The sequence below is a fragment of the Manihot esculenta genome, chromosome 16, assembly GCF_001659605.2.
Source record: "Manihot esculenta cultivar AM560-2 chromosome 16, M.esculenta_v8, whole genome shotgun sequence".
Taxonomy (NCBI): domain Eukaryota; kingdom Viridiplantae; phylum Streptophyta; class Magnoliopsida; order Malpighiales; family Euphorbiaceae; genus Manihot; species Manihot esculenta.
In genome coordinates, this window is record NC_035176.2 from 3,329,254 (window position 1) to 3,353,235 (window position 23,982).

The 23,982-nt window shown below is 37.4% G+C and overlaps 2 protein-coding genes across 5 annotated transcripts; one reads left to right on the plus strand and one right to left on the minus strand.

The window, feature by feature from the left end:
• Window positions 1–272: 272 nt before the first annotated feature.
• Window positions 273–9,685, plus strand: LOC110603571 (transcriptional corepressor LEUNIG). Of its 4 annotated transcripts, none has more exons than XM_021741328.2 (17): window positions 273–424; window positions 594–660; window positions 754–851; window positions 1,288–1,397; window positions 1,488–1,774; window positions 2,059–2,107; window positions 2,186–2,291; window positions 2,863–3,101; window positions 4,522–4,596; window positions 4,728–4,781; window positions 4,959–5,106; window positions 5,966–6,075; window positions 6,167–6,316; window positions 7,227–7,382; window positions 8,151–8,270; window positions 8,381–8,581; window positions 9,259–9,685. In XM_021741328.2, exons 2-17 carry the CDS (start codon window positions 626–628, stop codon window positions 9,403–9,405), a joined length of 2,085 nt encoding a protein of 694 aa, XP_021597020.1. In that variant the 5' UTR covers window positions 273–424; window positions 594–625; the 3' UTR covers window positions 9,406–9,685. The 4 variants fall into 4 exon arrangements, with proteins under 4 accessions (XP_021597020.1, XP_021597022.1, XP_021597021.1 ...); XM_021741330.2 differs by having other exon boundaries at window positions 2,059–2,101; XM_021741329.2 differs by having other exon boundaries at window positions 1,291–1,397.
• Window positions 9,686–10,288: 603 nt separating this feature from the next.
• Window positions 10,289–12,485, minus strand: LOC110604059 (30S ribosomal protein S5, chloroplastic). The gene is made up of 2 exons (XM_021742121.2): window positions 11,741–12,485; window positions 10,289–10,758 (listed from the first exon to the last, which is right to left on the minus strand). The coding sequence occupies exons 1-2, from the start codon at window positions 12,409–12,411 to the stop codon at window positions 10,509–10,511; spliced, it is 921 nt and encodes a 306-aa protein (XP_021597813.1). The 5' UTR covers window positions 12,412–12,485; the 3' UTR covers window positions 10,289–10,508.
• Between the last annotated feature and the right edge of the window lie 11,497 nt (window positions 12,486–23,982).

Below are 23,982 nucleotides of genomic sequence, written 5' to 3' on the forward strand. Positions count from 1 at the left end.
GATGTTGGAATAAAGCATTAAAGATGTATTTATTTTAATTTGAAAATAAAATTAATGTTATTTTAGTTATTTAATATTAAAAATAAAATGAAAACATTATTTTATTAATTGAAATAATTATTATGTTTAATAAAATAAAATTAAAATTGGAAAAAGAAAACATAATTTCTCGTAGTCCACAGCGTCCGTACGCCTCCAAAATCTGTAGCAACCATCTGTAGAGGAATGGTGCACGACCTGCACGTGCGGTTGAAACCATTATCAAAGGCAGAAATGTATATAAGCCCATTAAGGTCCATCCCTCTCTCTCTGACTCTGTGTATTTCTCCTCCACAAAAAGCCAAATTTGTTTGTTTGTCCTTTTTTCTTTCGCCCACCCTTTGCATGGCACTGTCACTTGCTGCATTGCCGAGTCTCTAGTCAGGTATCATCCGCTTTCTCTGTCTCCATGTGTTTCTTTTGAAATCCCATGTGGGTTTTTCACTTCAATTCATTTTGCACCATAATCCTCACCTCGCTTCTTTTGTGTTTTATCTCATTTATACGTGACATTCATTTAACATCACTGTATTTCTCTTTTCTTTGATTTTTAGCTTATTGGGTGTGATTGTAGTAGAAGGTCATCATGGACTCGGGTAATTCTTGGGATGCTAAAAAGATGTTAGTTTATTTGCTTAGTTTTCTTTTATCCCTCTTTTTTCTTCTAGTGTGTTTAAGTTTTAACTTGTGTTTTATTTGATTTTGGGGTTGTAGGCTTGATTTGTATTTGCACGATTATTTGGTGAAAAGGAAGTTGCACGACACAGCTGCAATTTTCAGAAAAGAAGCAAATGTTGGTGAACATCCTGTTGGTATGCGATCTTGCAACTGAATCTGTTTTTATGGATGAATTTATTGGCTTTAGATTTTTTCCTTTGTTAGTTGGGGTGGCAGAGGGGATATACAAGTTTTTTAGTAGCAATATATTTGAACTCTTAATATTGATTATATCATAATTTTTTCCCCAATTTGCTTACCATTCATTCTCAGTTTTGTTAAGTTTTTGTGATATATCATCTTCTTTTATTTTATCATTTTTCTTATTCTGAGGGGGAGAGGTCCTTATTTCATCTTTTCTTTAAGAATATGTGTTCTTATTTATGGAATGCGAATCATTGTAAGTAAATTGAATTTAGACTTCTTTTTATTTCTAGTTTTTTCATCTGGCACTATTACATGAGCCTCATAATTTTCTTTTGCCAATAACAAGAAGTTTAATAGTAGAATGAACATGCTTGTGTTTTTCAGCAGTTGATTCAGTTGATGGGTTTCTACATGAATGGTGGACATTATTTTATGATATGCATGCCTCTAGACAACTTAAACATGAAGAGGCCAAGGGGAAGTTCCCTGCTAAGGTGATAATTTGTTGAATTGAAACTTTTTTTATGGTTGTTTTTGTTTAAAGATGGCATATACAAGGTGTATTATTTTTGTTTGGTTTTCAGGATGGACAAATAATTCAGGATGGACAAATACTACAGCATGCACTACAAAATATGCGTCCAATTCTGCCAAAATTAGATGTATACCACCAGAAACATGGAGAGTTTCCATTTGGCTCTCACTACAAGATGTCGGGGGCCTCGGGGCAGCCTCCTGCTTGCCTTTTGCCTGCAAGAATGTTAGAGGAACAACAAAGTCTTTGTTACCCTGTTAGCAACTCTAATCCAAATTTATTGCAACTTCATGGTAATAAGCTGAATTTATCAAAGTCAGCCGCAACCAGTCCAAGGTATTTCAAGTACATGTTTGTATTTAGTTTTTATATCATAGTTGGTTTTCTGCTTTTATTTTTCATTTCTTTGCACCTCCTGTGTCATTGCAGAGCCCATTTTTAGGTGAAAAAGAATGGTTTATCATTAAATTCCTGTACATTTTCAAGAAAAAGTATACAACAATTGTTTGCAACAGCCTATTAAATAGAATGTTGCGAAAAGTGCCTGCACATTAAGAGGGTTGCATGCATAGATCGGTATTCTCTTGTACTTTTCTTTGATATCTATTTGGTTGTTTCAGCTTCTTGCAGCAGCAACTTCAGAATCAGGCTCAACAACTGACTGTGAGAGTACAGCCTCATCTAAAAACTCCTGGTTAGATTTCTAAATTGCTAGAGTTCATATGACGTTTATGTGCCTTTTTACAGTCAACTAGAAATATTAACAGCATCGCTGAAGCTAATCCTATGGACATTGGTCTCCTTGAAGGAGTACCAAAGGGGATACTTGCAAGACCTAAATCCTGTGGTGCAGGTTTGTAGGATCCTAATTTAGCTATTGCTCTCTTTCTCTTGAAACTCTGCAACTTTACATGACGATTAATTTGGAAGAATTACAGGGCAATGTGTTATTGTAGTTTAACTTTTTTCTTGTATGATTTGTAAATATGATTTGTAAGATTGTGAAGGTTTGACTTGTACTGGCATTATATGCCATTAAAGGTAGGGCTATAAAGGGCTAAGTCAAGCTGAATTTTGGTTAAGGATTAAAGCAGAGCTTTGAGATGCATGTTTTGGCTCATTTGCAGTCCTAAATTAAAGGATATGTGGTGGGTATGCCCTCAAGTAATTTTCAGTCTAGTCAAATTTTCACGTTCTAATTATTATCTAGTAATATCAAATGATATCAAGGTCTTTTTTTTCCTCCAGTTATTAGATGATACAGGACAAAATTGAATGCACAGATCACTGAAAGTTGCATCTTTGCATTTTGTAATACAGGAATACAAAGATTGAATAGATAAAAATTAAGTTGTTTTTGCTATGATAAGTTACTATTTATCATTTCTAATCCCTAACTTCTTTCTCTACATGTGTGAATGAAGAAGTAAAGCCAGGCTATTCAGAATCCTTAAATGGACGGCTTTCAAACTCACTGATGCAGACACCAAGCCAACCACAACAGTTTCCTATGTTGGCAGAGAAACAACAACACAATCTATTGGGTCATTCCCCATCACTTACATTTGGAAACTTGGCATCTGCTTTTCCTGGAAGCTTTGCTAATTTTGATGGTCAATACGTGATTCTTCCTGAGAGTAAAATGAATGGAAAAGATGCAAAGGTCAGTGAAAATAATCTACTGTTATCTGTGTTAAATTTGGGCCAGGTCTAACTCACTCCAAAAGTGTTAAATTTGGGCTAGGTCTAACTCACTCCAAAAGCTAGTTCAAGGGGAGGAGTGCCTAAGACCCATATAAGGGCACATTAGCCCTTTCCACAACCGATGTGGGATTCAACACACCTCCTCACCCCCATAATTTTACTGGTGCGTGACATATTTATAGGAGACCTAACATCGGATTGGGGAGGCTTTGTTACTATGTTAAATTTGAGCCAAGCTTAACTCACCCCAAAAACTAGCTCAAGGGGAGGAGTGTCTAAAACCCATATAAGGGGCACATTACTCCTTTCCAAAACCGATGTGGGATTCAACAATCTGGTTAGCTTCTTTGAAAAAAATAAAATTTTGGGCGGTAACATAGAAGCAATTCTTCCCATCAAATGGGAGTCAACAATAGAAGCTTCCATTTTATGATAATTTTGGAGTAAAAGGTCACAGCCAGGTAAACATTTGGATGCATGCCAACAGTTAGACAATAATACTCTGGCTTTTATATATAAATGTAGCAACTAGGGGTAGCCCACTTTTTATATATTTTTTTTGCCAAAGGGATAACCCACTTATGTATACAAAGAAATATTCATTATAAAAGTGATGGGAAAGATGTGGATGTGAAAGCATCTTAAAAATGACATAGTAAGGCATCCTGAAAGGCAAGTAAGTATTCCTTCTTTAACCAGGGGTAGCCAAGTACTAAGAAATGGTGTGACACTTGGTTTGATTGTTTTGAATCAAAGATTATCAAAGGGGGAAAAGATCTTCTGCAACTTTTCCATGGGTTTCATACAAAGAACTGCTTTCCTTGAAGAAATTTTTGTTATTCTTTAGACCAACTATTCATTCCCTGTGCTTAATGTGAAAGCAAGTTGACATGAATTAATTTTCCAGACCAATTATGGCTTAGCAAAATCTCTATAGAATATGTTGTATGAATTGATTGTTGATGTTATGGCTATGTTGAACTCAGAGACAAGATAAATGCCTTCAAGCCCATTGGTTTTGGTTGTGAGGAGAATGCCCTGAAGGTTGATAAAGAAAAGGGTTAGGACCTTTCAAGTAGGTCTCAGACATTGGGGTTAGGACCTTTTAATCGGCTGTGACTGCATACTTACAGAAATAGTATTTTGGTTATTAAGAGGTTACCAAATAATAGCATTCATAGAGATTAAAGATTGAATGTAATGCTTTTGTTCTACCATAATTTCCCATTTCGACCAATATATTATTGTTATCAACACTAGTAAGAAAGAGATGAAAGTTAATATCAAGCATAATAAATGTATTTGGATGATCATTTTGAAGTTCTTATTGTGCTTTTCATAAAGTTTCTCCTGATTTGCAATTTCTTGTGATAAAATAGTTGATGGTCCAAATGAAACAAACTGAAGAGCACCGACACAAACATGATCACCATATGCAGCAGCAGTTACCAGAGGTACTACCATTCATCAGTACATTTTTATTATGAGGAACAAGATAGTCATGGTTTCCTAATTTTGACGCAAAGTACTATGGTTCTCAATTCTTTCTGATATATGTCCTCCTAAGTTACCTGCTTTCAATCAGAACGGCAGAAAGAGAAGGAAATTGTCTTATTCAAGAGCTGGAGACCACATTTTGGTAGGTTAAATGCCTGCAAAAGAAATATGAAAGAAGACTGCAGAGTTTGATTGAGAAGTCATACTATCATTATTTCATTTAATTATTTTGCTCCTAATCCTGATAATATGAACTCTTTGCAAAGCGTATATGAAGTTTGGTATTTGTAGCATTTTAATTGGAATGTGCATTTCATAGGGTTGTGCAAATGCTGAAGTTGATAAACCTGCAAATGAAAATGTTGAATCCTTTTTATGCACCGGTGATGACAAAAATAATGACAAAGGCACTCCTCTTGGCAATTTAAAACGCCGTTCTACAGCTTGTGCTAAAAATGATCATAAAGGTAAATTTCTTTGGCTTATACAATAAGAGTACCTTAAAAATTAGACAATTTGATACTTAATACATAAATCTAGATCCCTAAATTTGTTTGCTAAATTCGTCGTTACCAGTGTCATTTTCATTACAGAAAGTTGAAAATTAGTATAGTGATTTATTTTATATGATCTGATAGCTAGACTCTTATATAACAACATATTCTTAATGAAGGGTGATAGATTATGAGCACATGTAGTCTTACACTAAAAAAGAAAGGTAAAGTATTTTCAAAAGAAAAAAAAGTATAATGAAAACATATGTTTTCATCATATTTCCGTAACTTATTACTTCATTCTGCAATCTTATGGTTAGATGCAGTCTTGCTGACCTCTAATCCTCTAAACTTTTGTGCAGGGGGATAAGTTTGGCTTTGTTTTAGAACTAAGGTTGATGTCAAATCCCCAGAATAAAAGGAGTTTTTTCTTTTTTTGGCTTAGATGAAATCATATTATAGACAAACAAATGCCTATTTTGTTGCAAGGTGCAATTGTTTCATCCATCATAATTTAATTTGTCTAGGACTTAGAAGCCTCTTAAGTTAGGAATATGCCCCTCATTTTGGAAATTCATAGTCAAAGCCCATGGCAGCTACACATTGTCTAGATGGGAAATGCATAACAGAACATAGATTAGCATTGGTCAATAGTAAATATAATTTATAATCGATAAAACTGTTTGATAGATATATTCCATTCGGTATAGTGAAGTTGACATGGTGTATGTAGAATATACTGCTGCAGGCTTAGTAACTTTTTCTGCTTTGTTTTTTGTTCGGGTATTTCATTTAGGCTATTCCTATCTAAGGATCTGTTACTGTCTTGTAGGCTTTGCTTTTGAAGAGATTGGTTGCCTTCGCTCAAGCAAAAGCAAGGTGTTAAGCTGTCATTTTTCATCTGATGGGAGACTATTAGCCAGTGCTGGACATGACAAGAAGGTACTTTGAGATCATCAAGTTTTCAGGTTCAGTTTAGCTTTCTCTTTTTAATCATAATTATTGCAGCAAACTTGGAGTTTTTCTCTGGCAGGTTTTTATTTGGAACATGGAAACGTTTGATTTCGTTAATTCTTCAGAAGGACATTCACTTCTAATTACAGATGTTCGATTTAGACCAAATTCGACTATATATGCCACATCTTCCTTTGATAGAACATTGCAAATATGGGATGCAACCAAAGTAATTATACTCCTCATGTCTTCCCTCTAGTCTTGATTGTGTTGCTCAATTCATTTTATTTATAATTTGGTCTTCTCGTTAAAAGAATCAATACTTTGTTAGATTTCTCTGTATAGCAATATTGCTTGCTGCTTTCCTCTAATTTTTTTACTTGTGTATTGTTTTTCTAACAGATGTTTATATCATCTTTTGGTTTATTGATATCTACTGCTTTATGTTATCTGTTTCACTGCATGAAATTCCAAAGTGGAAAATCATGCCATGCTATTACCTGGATTGTACTTATATCATTTTGAAATTTTTGGAAAGGGGGTTTAGAAGCTCTCTGATTATACAGGATATTGGTCACTTTGTTGTTTGTTAAAATGTATTTAAAATTGAACATTTTGCCTTTTATAGTGTTGTAATTCTTTAACCAAGTACCAACTTCAGAAAAATAAGATATTCAATGTGATTTTACGTTTAAGAAGCTGCTTGTGTGTTGAATATTAAGTGATTAAATTTCATGAAACTATCTTTTGTCTCATAATAATCCATGAAATAATTGTATTGGACCTTCTGGAGGATAAGGTAGCTTGTGAAACTTGACTTGCCTAACTAGAATTAACATATTCTTGTTAAAAACCGATTAACATTAGGGAAATGGATATTGAAGCGTTAAAGAATCTCTTCTGCAATATTTTTTTTCAACAAATATTATTTTCTCTTCCACCTCTTATCTGTTAGTTTAACTTTTGCAAGTCAATGAATATCAAAGTTTGGGCTTTGGATTAAGCAATGACAATTCATTTTATTTCTGTTGTACACTCAAATATATCTCATGTATTTGTAGATTTTCTAATTTATTATTTTAGGTTGTGACTAATCAAACTCCAGTGAAGCACGTAACATGTTTTCATTTAAACTGCAGCCAAGCAAATCACTTTTCAAGCTTTTAGGTCATGCTGATCAAGTGATGGCATTGGATTTCCATCCGAGAAAGGCAGATCTACTCTGCTCATGTGATAGCAATGATGAGATCCGATTATGGAATGTCAACCGTTGTGCTTGCACACATGTTTCTAAGGTTCAATCTTGGCCCTTGTGCTCGTGACAATTAAATAGTAGCATTATGTTATGCTAATATCTGAAACGGGATGTTATTTGGTTTGATTATTTTTTGTGCAAGTTTTCAGCATCAAAGTGCATTTTGAATTTGAAACACAACTCAAAGTCCCTGTGAGTATTTTTGTATGGTATTGTCATGCAAGGGTTTCTCTAAGTTATTAATCCTACTAATAGTTATTTTCTTGGGATATATGCTTAAACAAAAGCACTGCTAGAGTTGTATAATTTTTTGGGCGCTTTGGAATGTGCTGATGGGCCAAAACCGTTTTTTAATGCGAACCTAAACCACTGGTCTGGTTCCAGTTCAATTTCCTGTCCCAGCCCTGAACAGCCAGTTCCACCCCTGGACCAGACAAGTTGCTAGGCCTAACTGATTTCATTGTCACAGCTCATTAGCTTTGATACCTCTCAAATTGTGTGAAAACGTGCGATAATGCACCATGGAAGAGCAAATTTGTACACCTGTTCAGTGTTGGCATGCTTTCAATGCTTTGAATCATTTAGCCATCAAGCAACTTGATTAAATGGTAACATATCCTATGCCACATCACCGGTAGGATAAGCGGAGAAAATCCTATCACAATTCTATATTCTAGGTCTTATTTGCAATTTCTAGTTACCGTGTCCTTTGTAATCTCTTGCTTAAAAGATAATGGTAGTAGTCAATGTTCTATTGAGATTTATCAAGCCTAACCTTTTCTCAATCTCTTGTGGAGCAACCAAAAAGGGAGCATCTAAACAAGTCAGATTCCAGCCTCAATATGGCAAGTTATTGGCTACTTGCTCGAGAAATAATATTAATGTAATTGATGTTGAGAATGACACTGGTGTCCAATTCAATTTGAAGGTAATCCTTAAAGATTAAAGTGTTTTACAAAGATGTGATCATATTTTTGCCACATCTTTCCACCTGTTCTTTCCAAGCTAGGTTACTGGCTAAGTTCTTTGTCCTCTCAGGGGCATGCAAAAGAAATCCATTCTCTTTCCTGGGATATGAGTGGGAAGTATATTGCATCTGTTAGTGCAGACAGTGCACGAGTATGGTCACTTGTGTCAGGTGGAAGTTGCATGTATGAATTGCATTCAAATGGCAACCAGTTCCAGTCATGCACCTTTCATCCTGGATACTCACAGCTCCTGGTAATTGGCAGCTATCAGGTTAGTTCCTTCTTTAATATTATTACTAATACTAATATCGTAATGATGATAATCCCTTGTAAATTGTGCTAATTTTGTATTTTGAACTTTGCACTTCTAGTGAAGTGATGCTGTATATTTGTTGCTAGTCTTCTTCCATGTATATAATTAGTGCGAAAAACTTGCTTGGACCCGATCCACCGTATCCAAGACACAGACAAATGGGTCCCTTCATGAAAAAAATAAAATAAAAATAAAATGGAACTCGCTTTCATGTATATTAGGTCCATATTTCCCATAATTGGTAATGAGAAGTGGTTATCTTCAACGACATGAATGCTATAAAAGAACATTATATTGCCAGAATCTTGAGCATGCAGGAATGAGATTGTCTTTTTTCATATATTTTTTAATGCAAAATTTGCCTTCAGAATACTGCAGGGTTTAGGTTTTTGCCTATTTTTATTTTCAAGAGCCGATGAACAATTTGTTGGCGGAATTTAGTTGAACTAAAGATTTAATTTCTTTAGCTCATTTCTCTATCATGCTAAGATCCCAGCAAGCCAATATGTCATATGTGTCGCATATTATATACAGCAAGATATATATTGGCAGGCTCATCCACTTTGCCATTTCATTACAGTCTTCTAAGTATTGTTCCTACCTAATGAAATCTGATTGCTCAAATTTTCTTGCAGTCCCTTGAGTTATGGAATCCGATTGAGGGAAACAAAACATTGTCGGTTCCGGCACACAGTGGTTTAATTGCTGCACTGGCTGACTCACTAGAGACTGAAACGATTGCATCAGCAAGCCATGACCAATGTGTCAAGTTATGGAAATGAGATCCTTTCAGATGCCTCCATATAAACTATGTACTTGTATGTATGCCTATGAAGTTTTTTGAATTACACACATCTCATGGGACAGATGTGTAGATGGTGATATTGGCGAACTCCATTTGTGGAGAATAAATGCCGACACTGCTGAAGATACAAATGTTATCGTAGCATGATAGGCAAAAGATAGAATCTTGAAATTGTATCTTACACAGTTTTATAAATCTCATATAATCAAATGTATGGATCATGAAAAGTTTTTAGTGAATTTCTATCACATTAGCTTCCTGACTATTTCAGTTTGATATCTTTTTCTTCGGATGATAGTTCAAACAAGCATATTTTGTTGCTCAATGCTCAATTGCAACTCTATTCAATTCCATGTTTTCTGCTTCAAGGATGAAGCCATTGGATGTTAGAAGACAGACCACTGTTCCCAGAAGCTAGTACTTGCTGAGTTTTTTTTTTTTGGTCGAGAGTATTTAGGCAAGGAAGGGAAACCGAATCAGTGATTTTCAAACATGTTTTGTGAATCCATTTAGTGGATGGTGGTAGGCAATCCTTGCTTTAGATACATATAAAAATTCGAACACAGCAAAAGCATATGTTTTCTCTCCAGTATGTGAACTGGAGGAGCCATTTTGCGCAGAAAGTTGGCAGATGCTTTCTCTCCCCCAGCATCCAGTATGCGAATTGGGGAGCCATTTTGCGCAGAAGTTAATGATGAGTCGTAATTGCTTTTGATGTAATCAATAGAAAATCTAATTGCACCCCAGAAACAAATGTTAATTTATTTGTTGGACAACAACGTTCTTGGATTCAACACTAAAGTGAAGGTGACCTGCCATGACTAGATTGTAGACATATCCATTCAACATTGCGCCAGGAATGATGAAAGAAAGATAAGGAATGCTTCTAAGATTAAAGCAGCAATAATTTGTTAAAAAAAATTGCTTAGCTAAAATAACATACACTGGTCGTGAGCAAGAAAGACAAATGACTGAATCTTGTTCTTGTTTCCATTGGCTTTTACTACAAAACCCTCTTGTACATAATGCACACCTAAGAATAAAAATATTTTCTTTAACAAATAGCTTCTGCTATATCCATCATTTCCACAGTTCTTCCATTGGGATCCCACGCTCACGAGCAACGTCTTGGAATTGCTTCATTTTTTGCACGGCCACAACTGTAGCTCTGGCATTGTTGAGGGCATTCTTACTCCTAAGTTGCTTTCCCAAAGCATTCTCAACACCTGCCATTTCAAGAACAATTCTTACAGCTCCTCCAGCAATCACTCCAGTACCAGGAGAGGCAGGTCTAAGCATCACCTTTGCTGCTCCGTAATCTCCTTCAGATCTGCCATTCATTTACACAAAGTAATTAATTTCAGCCTAGCATTTGCAGGAACCTAAGCTTATTGTTATTATGGCTATGTTATGTGAAATGTCATATACAGAACAGAATTCATGCTCTTGTGACCAAGCAATACAAATATGGATATAATACAAATATACAATTCCTTTTAGCCAGAAGAAGCAAAAAATTTTAGAATTTTTTCTTCAATTTTTCCATCATGCTAAAATTTCTATAGGAAAGGCTTTGCACAATTGAATTTTCAGTCCATGAAGGTATATACTACTGTCAATTTTGTGATTCTGTCCTATCTTACTTAAGAACTCGAACTAAAGTAGGCAAAAGATTCTTATGCCTAAGCATTTAACAGCCAATGTCCTTGAGATGGCATAAGCAGGTAACAACTTACACGTCCTGAGCAACTCGGTTCTATAACATGATGGAAGTTAAATCACCCTATACCTGCATTTTCGACAAAAACGACTTGAACGTTATGAAATCCCTCATATTCCATTTTAGATTTCAAAGCTAAGGGATACCAGTGGCATTAACTGATCTAGTGGTTCCAACAAAGTCCTGACTAATCTGATCATCATCTTGATGGAACTCAAACAGCCATAATGCAGAGAGGTAGCTCCATTAGTCCAATTGGATAGAAATAAAGAAGCATTTAAGAGTAGGCAAACGTTCAAAAATTCTCACTTGATCTGAAGTAGAGGTTAATGGCTTGAATAAAATGAAATGGGATTTCATACAATTAGCTCTACAAACACTCTTGTGATACAGGTAATCACATTCATAGAATTGCCATCACAAAATTAATCTCAATTAAGTTTAACCCATAAATTTAAACACTTCAAGCGCACAAAAATCCAGAACCCACTAATAACAAACAGAGAATCAACAAAATACTAAGCAGACATAAAATTAGGCTTCCAAATACAGAAAATTCATTAGCATTCAAGCATAGTTTTGATATACATACCTGTGAGGAAAAGTCAAGTACTTGGTCATGGGCACAGTCACAATGTTCCTCCTCGCATTAACAGCCGATTTCTGCACAGCAGCAATTACTTCCTTGGCTTTGCCAACTCCAACACCAACTTGGCCCTGCTTGTCGCCTACCACCACAATTGCTCTAAAATGTAGCTGTTTCCCTCCCTTAACCACTTTAGTCACTCTTCTCACCTGCACTACTCTCTCCTCAAACCCATCTCGTATTTTTTCCTTCTTCCCTTTCGAACCAAACCCAGTTGTCTTTTTCACCTTCGAGTCCATTACATACACATCACTGCCCAAATAACTCTCTCCACTATAAGCGGGTCCATAGAGCTCTTCATAAGCAGCGGCGATTTCTTCCTCGGTTTCCATGGGACCCTCGTCAAAGTAGGGCGGAGGAACGAAGTCTTCTGGAGGGCTTGGAGGGTCAAAGACGATGTCGTCTTCGGGATTGACGGTGTCGAAGAAGGTGGTGTCAATGTCGCTGGATTGGGCTCTGGTAATTGCGGTGGAGCGGGAAGAGAGGGAGATAAATTGGGTGGATTTGGAGTAGAGAGAGAAGGACCTAATAGGTTTTGATAGAGAGAGGCGATGCTTGGTGTGGATTGAGAGAGAGGAGACAGAGGAGAGAGTTGATGCTGTTACTGTTGCCGCCATTGTTGTGGAGATTAGTGGAGAGGTGAAGCTGGGCTGTGGCGTTGGGGCTTATCCCCTAAACTGAAGAAGAGAAGGATAAGGGTCAAGTTGGTATTTTTATGGTTCCAACGACTTGCCGTTCGATAGCAGGCTGAAGAGTAGCATCCGTTCGATTAATGGGTCACTTGTGCATCAATTTTTTTTTTCTCAAACTTGTGCATCATTTGGATGATGGGAATTAGAGAGAAAAAAATGTTTTTTTTATTAAATTTTTTGTTTGGGAGAAAATATAGTAAAATAAAGTTTTTTTAAAATATTATTTTATAAAATATGAATTTTTATTATTTTTATATATTAATAATTTTTTTTATTATTTAGGAGGAATATAATACCATTTAAAGATTTTCAAGAGAAGTGATGAATTAAAATGGAAAGTTTTTAGTGATATCTTATTTTAAAAAATTTCTTTCTCTCATAGACATAAAATTAGGGTTTTTAAATTTTGAAAAACTTTCTATTATCTCAAACAAAATGTTAGACTAAATTTAAGACATTTCTCTATGAAAAATTAAGAGAAATGGGAGAAGTTAATATTATTTGCATTGCTTTCAAAAAAAAAATATTATTTGCATGAAGGTTCTTTAATTCCCTTTATCTTATTTTTTATGGTAAAAATACTCCTACAATATGTAAAAAGTATATTTATATTATGTACAGATTGAGGTGTGTATCGGTCGGTTCGATTTGGTATCGAACTGAACCATCTAAAATCGATTTAACCGAATTGTTTCAGACTGTAGATCGAACTGAACCAAATAAGATAGAAAATCGAATCGAACCGTTTAATTCGGTTTGGTTCAAAATCGATTTTTTGACCTTTTCTCTAATTTCATTGAATTATATTATAATTTGGGCCTAATAAAAATTGATTTGAACTTAATATGTTTAATTAATCATAAAATCCAATCAATTAATCATAAAATCCAAATTAATCAACAACTTCTAACCTAATACACTTAATCAAATATAATAGTTAAATTATAAAATAATTCAAACAACATCAAAATATAATAATTAGTCCACACTCCATATTACATATTACATATGTCCATATACTTCATATAATCCACTAACAACCAACCATATATCCATATTCAGATATCCTCCATTTAATAAACATAAAACCTAATAAAATAGTTAATTCTAAAATATCCATCAACAATTATGTCACCAACAATCAACCATCTATTCTTCGATTCCTCCATTCTTCAAATGCCAATTAATTTCTATAAAAACATGAAAAAAAATATTAGAATTGTTAAACTAAATGAACAAATTCACTGATAATATATATATATATATATATATATATATATATACCTAATTTACCTTCAACTATCCAAATTTATCGTATTTTCATTTGTACTACTGCTTATGTCCATATTTGTGAATGTTGAAAAATTAAAAAAAAAAAGTAAAATTGATACTTTCAAATAAAAATAAATAAAACATAAAAAAGTAAATTAAATAAGATTAATACATACATTCTTCAAGTCTTTCAAGGTCTGCACTTTGTTCTTCAATCGGTTTGTGATGTTGGGATTTTCGCAACCAATCTTGTGTGCATATTAAGGCATTTACCATTTTAGGAGTTAAAGAACTCCTAAAACAATCAAGCACTCTACCTCCAGTGCTAAATGCTGATTCTGAAGCAACTGTGGATATAGGAACTACTAATATATCTTTCACTATGTATGATAAGATAGGAAACCTATTAGCATTCATTTTCCACCATTTTAATATGTCAAAATCTTCTTTCTCATCCAACACTAAAATGTCCTCATTCAGATAAGAATCTAAGTCAGACTTGCTCTTCGCTTCACCAATCTCTATTTTATGTTGCATGAATTGATGTCCCAATCTCATTCTAGATTTCTTTTTTGTTCCTTCCTCGATGCTCTCACTTACATTTCTAATGTGTTCATTTGCATTTTCATATTGAAATATTCTCTTGTAGTCATCAAATAATTCATACACAAACAATTTAACTTTTTTTGCCAATTCTGTACCTTTTTCTTTTCTATACACAGTTGAAAGAACAAAATGTATAAATTCTAACTTATATCGAGGGTCAACCATCACTGCAATGTAAATAATTTTATTCATCTTATCAGGATCCCCCCAATATTTATCAAATTTAAGCTTCATCTTCTCTCCCATTTATGACAATTCCAAGTCATTACTTGATTTCCACTCTTACATCAAACAGTCAACAGAACTAATCTCATCAAAAAATATATTAGAAGTAACATATCTAAATCTAGAAATTCTCAAAGTAAGTTCATAAAAATGTCCCAAAAATTCAACAATTTTTTCAATATATTCCCATTCTAGACTATCTGGCACACTATTACCCTCACATGATTGAAGATCAATTTTAAAGTATGGATCTACAGTTGCATATCTCTCAAATGCATTTTCAAACTTCAGTGCAGAACTTAACATCAGATAAGTAGAATTCCACCTAGTGGACACATCTAAGCATAAAGAACTCTTGCTTTGAATCCCTTCCATCTCACAACATGCCTTAGACCTTTGCAACCTCGCAGGAGATTGCCTAATATATCTAACTGCATCTCTAACCTTTTTAATTGGAGTAAGACCATCCTTCATTCCATCAACAACAACTAAGTTGATTATGTGGGCAATGCATCTCATATGAAGATATTTGCAATTTAAAATGCTAAACCCCCAAGCATTGATTTTCTTTTTTAAATAGGAAATTGCAACATCATTTGAACTGGTATTATCACAGTTACAGTAAATACTCTCTTAATTCCCCAATTAAGCAAGCAACTTTCAATTGCCATCCCTATGTCATCACCTTTATGACTTGTAATAGGACAAAAATTAATAATTTTCTTCTGCAGTGTCCAATTATCATCAATAAAATATACAGTGACACACATATAGTTGATTCTTTGCAATGAGGTCCATGTATCTGTAGTAATATAAACCCTTTGACTAGTCTTCTGAAAATTTTTTTTTAATTTCTTCCTTTCTTCTAAATACAAGTCATAACAATCCCTAGACACTGTCCAATGAGATGGTATTCAAAACTAGGTTGTGTATATTCAACCCATTCTCTAAACTCTTCCCCTTCTACAAACATAAATGGAAGCTCGTCAACAATAATCATCTTAGCTAGTTTCTGCCTCGAAATATTCTGATCAAAATGCCATGAACTTAATGTACCTATCTGTGTTCCCCCTCCCTCTTGTGTACTACAAGTAGGTTGCAAAGACAGTTGGGATTGTCTTGTAGTCATACTATGAGGGTTCTTTATGCATGCAAACATATGATTTCTAAGTCAAGTAGTACCATTCTTTTTTGGATCAGAAAAAAATTCCTTATCACAATAAATGCACTTGCCTTTTTGCGTACCAGTATTATCGACAAACTTGGTGAAGTGATCCCAAACAGTTGATCTTGGCTTCATACTCTTTCTCTTTATTTTGGAAGTAATTTCTCCTACTTCAGTTTGGCTTGAAGTAATTGGAGGTTGATTAGACATTATCAAAAGAGAATTGCTTGATACTCCTTGTTGTACCTCTGTCATCTTCAAATAAAAATTGTTCTGTATAAATTGAAAATATAAATAGTTACACACAAATTTAAAGTATTATAAAGCACAAAAAATAAAAAAATAATGCACCTAAAACTAGATTAAACTTGATATCTCTAATATATTAAACATCAATAGAAGAAACTGTTAGGAGCAGGTGAGTGAAGGAGTCCTTACTGATCTGAATAATTTCGAATCCTATAAAACCACTATCTTTCCCCAATAATCAATTCAATTTTTTGAGCATTTATTCTCAATTATACCAATTGCGGCAGTCTCATTCACCTGCACTTTCCTTATATATCTTGAAGGAAAAATAGGTGTTTTGTAGTGTGGTTAAATACTATACCTTGGACTACAACATATTGCTTATCAGGTATCCATAAAAATTTAAATTTCATCTAATAGGTTTCCAGAAAGATAATCGAATATATATGGCTTCTGTCATGGGATGGAATGAAAATATGTTTAAGCCAATATAAAGGTTACACTTGTGCAATTCTATTCTTCATTCCTCGCTCTTTTACAGCAAAACATGACCTTATACAATACAACCAAATATTCAGATTAACAGTTACTAATTTCCCCAATATCCCTTAGCCTATAATGACAAAACTAATACATATCTTAGTATTCATCATAAATTGGCAAGGAGCACCTTTCACTGTCAATTTTATTTTCTAATTCCCAAGATGCTTAGCTAAGAATTGCATTTTAATTCTCCGATTAAACCAACTCTCAACAGAAATATAGAAATGATAAGCCATAGTAAATTTAGCCAAGGTAGTTCATGAAACTTACAAGCTAAATTTGGCAAAGAAAAAGTCTTTATGGAGTCCAGAATCAGCGTGCTACACCGCTGTTATAACTAGAGATCAAACAAGGGCAATTATGTAATTTCCTTTGGATTTTGCTTCCTTCTCCAGTTTTCTCATTGACAATGAGCCCATTATAACTAGAAATGACAGGAAAATTAAATTATTTATTCTAGCAGAATTTACAAGATGAAATCATAAATGAAATACACCTGAAAGAGGTGCTCTACACGAATTATTTGGTCAAGTAAATGATGCTATTGAGTATTCAGAGTGTTGTGAATCACCTTCTATGAATCTGTGCTTCTTCTCGGATGCATGATAGGTTTGTCTGTATCTCCTTACACTGTCCAACGAGATGATGATTTAGGTTTTATTCTACAGCCTGTGAGAGAGACGGCTGTGAAACACTGAAACTTACAAGCTAAACTTACAAGCTATGTAATACCCGGCTAGAGTCCGGCATCGGAATTCTACTCTCCGGTGGAATCCAAGATGTCGAAATCCTCTAGAAGGGTAAGAGTTATGTTTTTCTAACGTATTGAAGTATGTTTTAATGTTTTAAGTAAAAAGGAAATTAGTTTTTGTTTTAGAAAAGCACCAAGGAAGAAATGCCAGGTTCGGCCGCCGAAGGTAAAGTTCAGCCGCCGAACATGCATGAGTTTGGAATCACGTTAGGCCGCCGAAGGTGGTCTGGCCAGCCACCTATAAAAGGCCCTAGGTCGGTGAATGGATAAGATTTTCTTTCCATCCACAGGCAGAGGTGAGACCATGATCTTCCTTGAGTGATCTTCATGTTTTCTTCAAATCTTTCAAAGTTTTGATGGGTTTTATGTTGTTTTGAAGGTTTTGAGTTAAAAACCCAAAGTTTTGAAGTGTGGAGACTTTGAGGGTGAGTTGCTCCATATCTCCACGTTGGGATCGTTTATCTTCTTATTTGTAAGAGGTAAGGGAAGATCCTGAACTTCTTTGCATGTTTTATGAAGGTTTTATGGAGTGGATGGGTAGAGATGCATGATTAGGTTAAGTTGAGCTTTTGGTTGATTTGTGGTCAAAGTATGCTTATGTGTTGAGTTGTGATGTTTGTTGGGGTTTGAAGTTAGTTTTGGACCCATTTGTGCCTATACTTGAGTATATGCAGGTTGTGGACTTGTGGTTTGCATGTTTGAGGGAAGTTGGGTAAGTTTTGCATGAAGCAGAATAGGGTTCTGCCTTACTGGCGAATCCAATTTCGGCCGCCGAAGGAAGGTTCGGCCGCTGAACATGCTAAGGAAGTGGTTTCGGCTGCCTAAGCTTGCCTAAGCTTGCCCCCGAAAGTTTGGACTTTCGGCTCTGGAGGGGGGTTTCGGCCGCCGAAGGTGCCGTCGAAGGTTAGGGACTTTCGTCTCTGGAGAGGACTTTCGGCAGCCGAAGTGCCGCCGGAAGTGCTTGAGGTTCGGCTCTGGAAGGGACTTTCGGCCGCCGAACCTGCCGCCGAAAGTGCCCTGTCCAGCATTCTTTTGCATGTTTTATGTGATTGTTTTAGGATGTTTTAGGAGGTTTTTGGGGAGTTTTATAGAGTTATTTTTTAGATAGTTTGGTCCCTCATTTGAGTCCACCTGTGTAGGAACGGACCAGAGGAACCGAAAAGAGCAGCAGTGAGCACTGCTTCAGAGTATTCAGAGTCAGTTCAGAGTCAGCCAGAGGTGAATGGAACTAAACTTAATGTTTTAAATTGAGAAATGAAATGCTTTTAACATGTTTCCATGCATCATGATATGTAATAGGTTGAGTGCATTAGACTACACTAATGTGATGCATTATTCTATGCTTGTACGGATCGGATATAGTGGATTCATTAGCCCTCGTAGTAAAGTCCTGAGGAGCCCTGAGAGGGCCGGACACAGGGCACCCTAGGGTGCGTAATAAAGTCCTGAGGAGCTCCTTCGCGGGCCGGGCACAGTTGAGGGATTTTTGAATCAGTCATTCTGAGATGGGTGATTTACTTGTGATGTGATGCATTCCATGTGAGCATGTTTTATTGACATGTTTGATATGTTCTACTCACTGGGCTAGTATAGCTCATCCCTCTCTTTAATCCCAGTCTTGCAGGATCAGAGGTCAGGGGAAGTTCAGCAGGGTACAGGAAGAGCAAAGAGTTTTGTAATAGCATAGTGTGGACATGTAATCTTGTAAAGAGATGTATTAGCTTTGTATAGAGTTTAGTGTGCTTGACCCATAGGTATAGTAAATCCCTTTTGTGTACATGGTTTGTTTATGTAAATGTTTTTTATGAGTATGTGAAAACCAGGCTTAACATGTATGAGTGTAACCCGTCTAGAGCAAGCTCTAGTAAGGGGTTCTGTAGTACAGAGATAGTGCATGCACAGGTTGAGCCTTGGTTCAGAGAATAATTTTATGTTTTGACAGAAAATGTATGATTATGTATGGGATTTTACAGGTACACAGAGAGTATAGCAGGCTTGCTACGGGTCTCAGCGACCTTAAGTCGACCTGGATCCTAGCGCCGATAGCGGTCCGATTTCCGGATCGTTACAGATTGGTATCAGAGCCCTAGGTTCATGTGGTCGGACCTATAGAGAGAGTGTCGGGCTCATAGAAGTTAGAGTAAGTCAAGCACAATAGGAAATCATGTCCACTAGGATAGGATGTTGAGTCCTGTCTATTTGTTGATGCAAAATGCCATGATATATGCATGTGCATTGTTGTTATGTGATGTTTATATGTTGATGTATGTTGTTATGTGTTGTTTTCTAGACAGTTAAGATGAGAGGAACTCATCGATCTGCGCGATTGACTGGAGTCCCACCAGTGAGTGAGGGTTCAGATGCTCGTCCTCCTGCGTTGCCAAGGGCGATTGTAACGACCCGGAAATCGGACCGCTACCGGCGCTAGGATCCAGGTCGGCTTAAGGCCGCCGGAACCCGTAGCAAGCCTGACATAAAACCTGTAAACCTGTTTAACCCCATACATGATCAAGAATATACATAAAAATTAAAACTTTTCTTTCATATATTCTCTCATACACCAAACTCAACCTGTGCATGCACTGAACATAAACATAACTATAAACATTGACCCCTCTTTGGGATCTCATCAAAGCCCCAATGGGTGACATAACATGCGTTGAGTTGGTTTACATATACATCATAAAACATCTGAGATCATGTATTAAAAGGGATAACAATACTCTATGGTCAAGCACACCTCTAACATCTTAGAACATTTTTACATTTCATTACATTTCTATACTGTACTTATACATAATATCTCTACATTTTTCATGTCCACACTATCTATTACATAACCAAGACTTCATTACTCTTGCTGACCTCCTGGTCTACCCTGTACCTGCAAACCTGAGGGTTAAGGGAGAGGGGTGAGCTATAAAGCCCAGTGAGCAGAATAATCAAACATTTAAAACATATGGTAACATGGAATGCATCACATCACAATCATATCACATCAAGGATGAAGTTGTCACCAATAGTCCTCTACATGGTCCAACTGTGCCAGGGGCGTAGAATGGGCCTCACTGGTCTTTCTCTTACATAACATAGCATAACATAACATTCCAACTGTGCTAGGGGCGTAGAATGGGCCTCACTGGTCTTTCTCTTACATGGTGCCAGGGGCGTAGAATGGGCCTCACTGGTCTTCCGTACCGTATCATCATCATATCGTGACATATGAGGACTAAAGGATCATTCAACATTCATCCGCATCATCAACATATTATGCAATGCAACATATTCGTGAATTCTAATGCAAGCACCCTATTATATCTCATGGCATTCATGATGCGTGAATCATGCTAAAACTGGTTTATTTATTTTAAAGCATAAGAGTTATTCCACTCACCTCTGGCTAGCTCTGACAGACATGGAAACAGCTGAACTCACTGCTGAGGTCCTCGGTTCCTCGGGTCCGCACCTACACAGGTGGACTCAAATGAGGGACCAAATATACATGAACATGACTCTGGGATACTCTCCAAAAACTCCCTAAAAACACCTCAAAACATTCATGGAATACATGCAAAGGAAGGCGGAACAGGGCACTTTCGGCGGCCGAAAGTCCCTCCAGAGCCGAAAGTCAGGCAGGTTCGGCGGCACCTTCGGCGGCCGAAACTCCCAGACATGGACGAAACTCATGCATGTTCGGCGGCACTTTCGGCGGCCGAAACTGCCCTCCAGAGACGAAAGTCCTCTTTCAGGGGCAGGCTTCGGCAGCCGAAGGCTGCTTCCACAAGCGGGTTCGGCGGCCGAAAGTTCCTTCGGCGGCCGAATCTGAGTTTCTCCAAAGTGGCAGAAACTCAGCTCCAACATGCACAAACGCCTCCCAAACCTTTCAAACATGCATAAACCTATTCTACAACACTCCCAAACATACACAAACAAGCATACAAGCTCATAGGGGTCTCAAACTAGCCTAAACCCCAACTACAACACATCAAACATGCCCACATTGCTAAAAAACACTCATTAAACCCATAAACTCAAAACAACCTAAACATGCATTTCTACTTCATGAAACAACTTATAACTTGTTTAAAACATAAAGTGAGCTCAAGATCGGCCCTTACCTCTTGAAGATCGAGAGGAAAACGACCCAAGCTCGGAGATGGGAGAGATTTGAGTTTCTTGAACCTCAAAGCTCCAAAACTCGCTTTATGCTTGAAAATCTTCAAAACAAAGTGAAAACTAGTGAAAATCGTGAAAGATTTGAAGGAAGAAACTCAAGATCGGTGAGGGACAGCGGAGAGCTCACCTTGGCCGAAAGTGGGGAGAAAACTCGCCCGTTTTCGGCTAAGGGACCCCTTTATAGGTGGCTGGCCAGGCTACATTCGGGAGCCGAACGTGCCTCCGCATGCATGCCATGTTCGGCGGCCGAACCTGGGCTTCCCTCACTTATGCTTTCGGGGGCCTAAAGCACTCCCGAAGTGCATGCATGTTCGGCGGCCAAACTTGAGGTTCGGCGGCCGAACCTGGGTCTTCCTCCAAGATTATTTTCATGCAAAAACTCATTTCCTTTTTACTTAAAACCATGAAATACATTGAAACATTTTATGAAAACATGTTTCTACCCTACTAGAGGCTTCCGACATCCGAGATTCCATCGGACGGTAGGAATTCCGATACCGGAGTCTAGCCGGGTATTACATTCTCCCCCCCTTAAGAACATTCGTCCCCGAATGTTCACCAAACAACACATGCATAGCAATCAGCATAATATACATACAAAGCACATAAAACTTACCTTAGAAAAGATGGGGATATTGCTGGAGCATGGCTCCCGTGTCTCCCACGTACACTCCTCAATATTGTGGTGATTCCAAAGGACTTTCACCATCGGGATTTTCTTATTCCTTAGCTTTCTGATCTGGGTGTCTAGGATCCGCACTGGCTGCTCAACATAGGTGAGATCCTCTTGGATCTCCACATCAGGCTCACTAAGAACCTTGCCCGGATCTGACACAAATTTTCTAAACATAGAAACATGGAAAACCGGATGGATTCTCTCCATTGAAGCAGGCAAGTCCAGCTTGTACGATACATTCCCCATCTTTTGCAAGACTTCAAAGGGTCCGATGTACCGTGGGGCCAGCTTACCTTTCTTCCCGAATCGAATCACCCCTTTCATTGGAGATACCTTGAGCAATACCAAATCCCCCTCCTGAAACTCTACTTGCCTTCTGCGGATATCTGCATAACTCTTCTGTCTGCTTACAGCAGTCTTGATCCTTTCTCTGATTATGGGTACTACTCTGCTGGTGATCTCTACTAGCTCAGGCCCTGCTAAGGCCTTTTCTCCAACCTCTTCCCAGCAAACAGGTGATCTGCACTTCCTCCCATACAAAGCTTCATATGGAGCCATCCCGATGCTAGCATGATGGCTGTTATTGTAGGCAAACTCCACTAAGGGTAGATGCTGCCTCCAAGAACCGCCAAAATCCAGCACACACATCCTAAGCATATCTTCTATCGTCTGGATGGTCCTCTCTGATTGTGCGTCCGTTTGTGGATGGAAAGCAGTGCTAAAATCCAACCTGGTACCCATGGCATTCTGCAGACTCCGCCAAAACTTGGAGGTGAACTGGGGCCCTCTATCGGACACTATTGAAACAGGAATCCCATGCAGTCTGACGATCTCATCAACATACACCTGCGCCAACTTGTCCACAGAATAGCCACTCTTGACAGGGATGAAGTGAGTAGATTTGGTGAGTCTATCCATAATCACCCATATGGAGTCCAATCTGTTGGACGCTGCCGGTAACCCCACCACGAAGTCCATAGCTATATTCTCCCATTTCCACTCTGGAATAGGTAGTGGGTTAAGCATTCCAGCCGGTTTCTGATGTTCCAGCTTCACCCTCTGACATACTTCGCAGGCTGACACAAACTGTGCCACTTCTCTCTTCATAGCTGGCCACCAATAAACCTTCTTCAGATCTTGATACATCTTGGTGGCTCCGGGGTGAACGCTGTATCTTGCATTATGAGCCTCTCTCATAATGTCTCCTTTTAGCCCTATGTCATCTGGTACACACAATCGGCTCCCATAGCGGAGGATCCCCTTGTTGTCGAATCTGAACTCACTATCCTTGTAATACCCGGCTAGACTCCGGTATCAGAATTCCTACCGTCCAGTGGAATTTCAGATGTCGGAGACCTCTAGAAGGGTAAAACCATGTTTTCATGAAATGTTTTAATGTTTTTGATGATTTTTAAGTAAAGAGGAAATGAGTTTTTGAATAAAAACACCCTTGGAGGAAACTCAGGTTCGGCCGCCGAAACTCAAGTTCGGCCGCCGAACATGCATGCACTTCGGGAGTGCTTTAGGCCCCCGAAGGCATAAGTGAGGAAAGTCCAGGTTCGGCCGCCGAACCTCAAGTTCGGCCGCCGAACATGGCATGCATGCGGAGGCACTTTCGGCCCCCGAACGTGGCCTGGCCAGCCACTATAAAAGGGTCCCTTAGCCGAAAACGGGCGAGCTTTTCCCCATTTTCGGCCAAGGTGAGTCCTTCCGCCATTCCTCACCATCCTTGAGTTCTTCCCTTCAAATCTTTCAAGTTTTTCACAAGCTTTTGCTTTGTTTTGAAGATTTTCGAGTTTAAAGCAAGTTTTGGAGCTTTGAGGTTCAAGAACT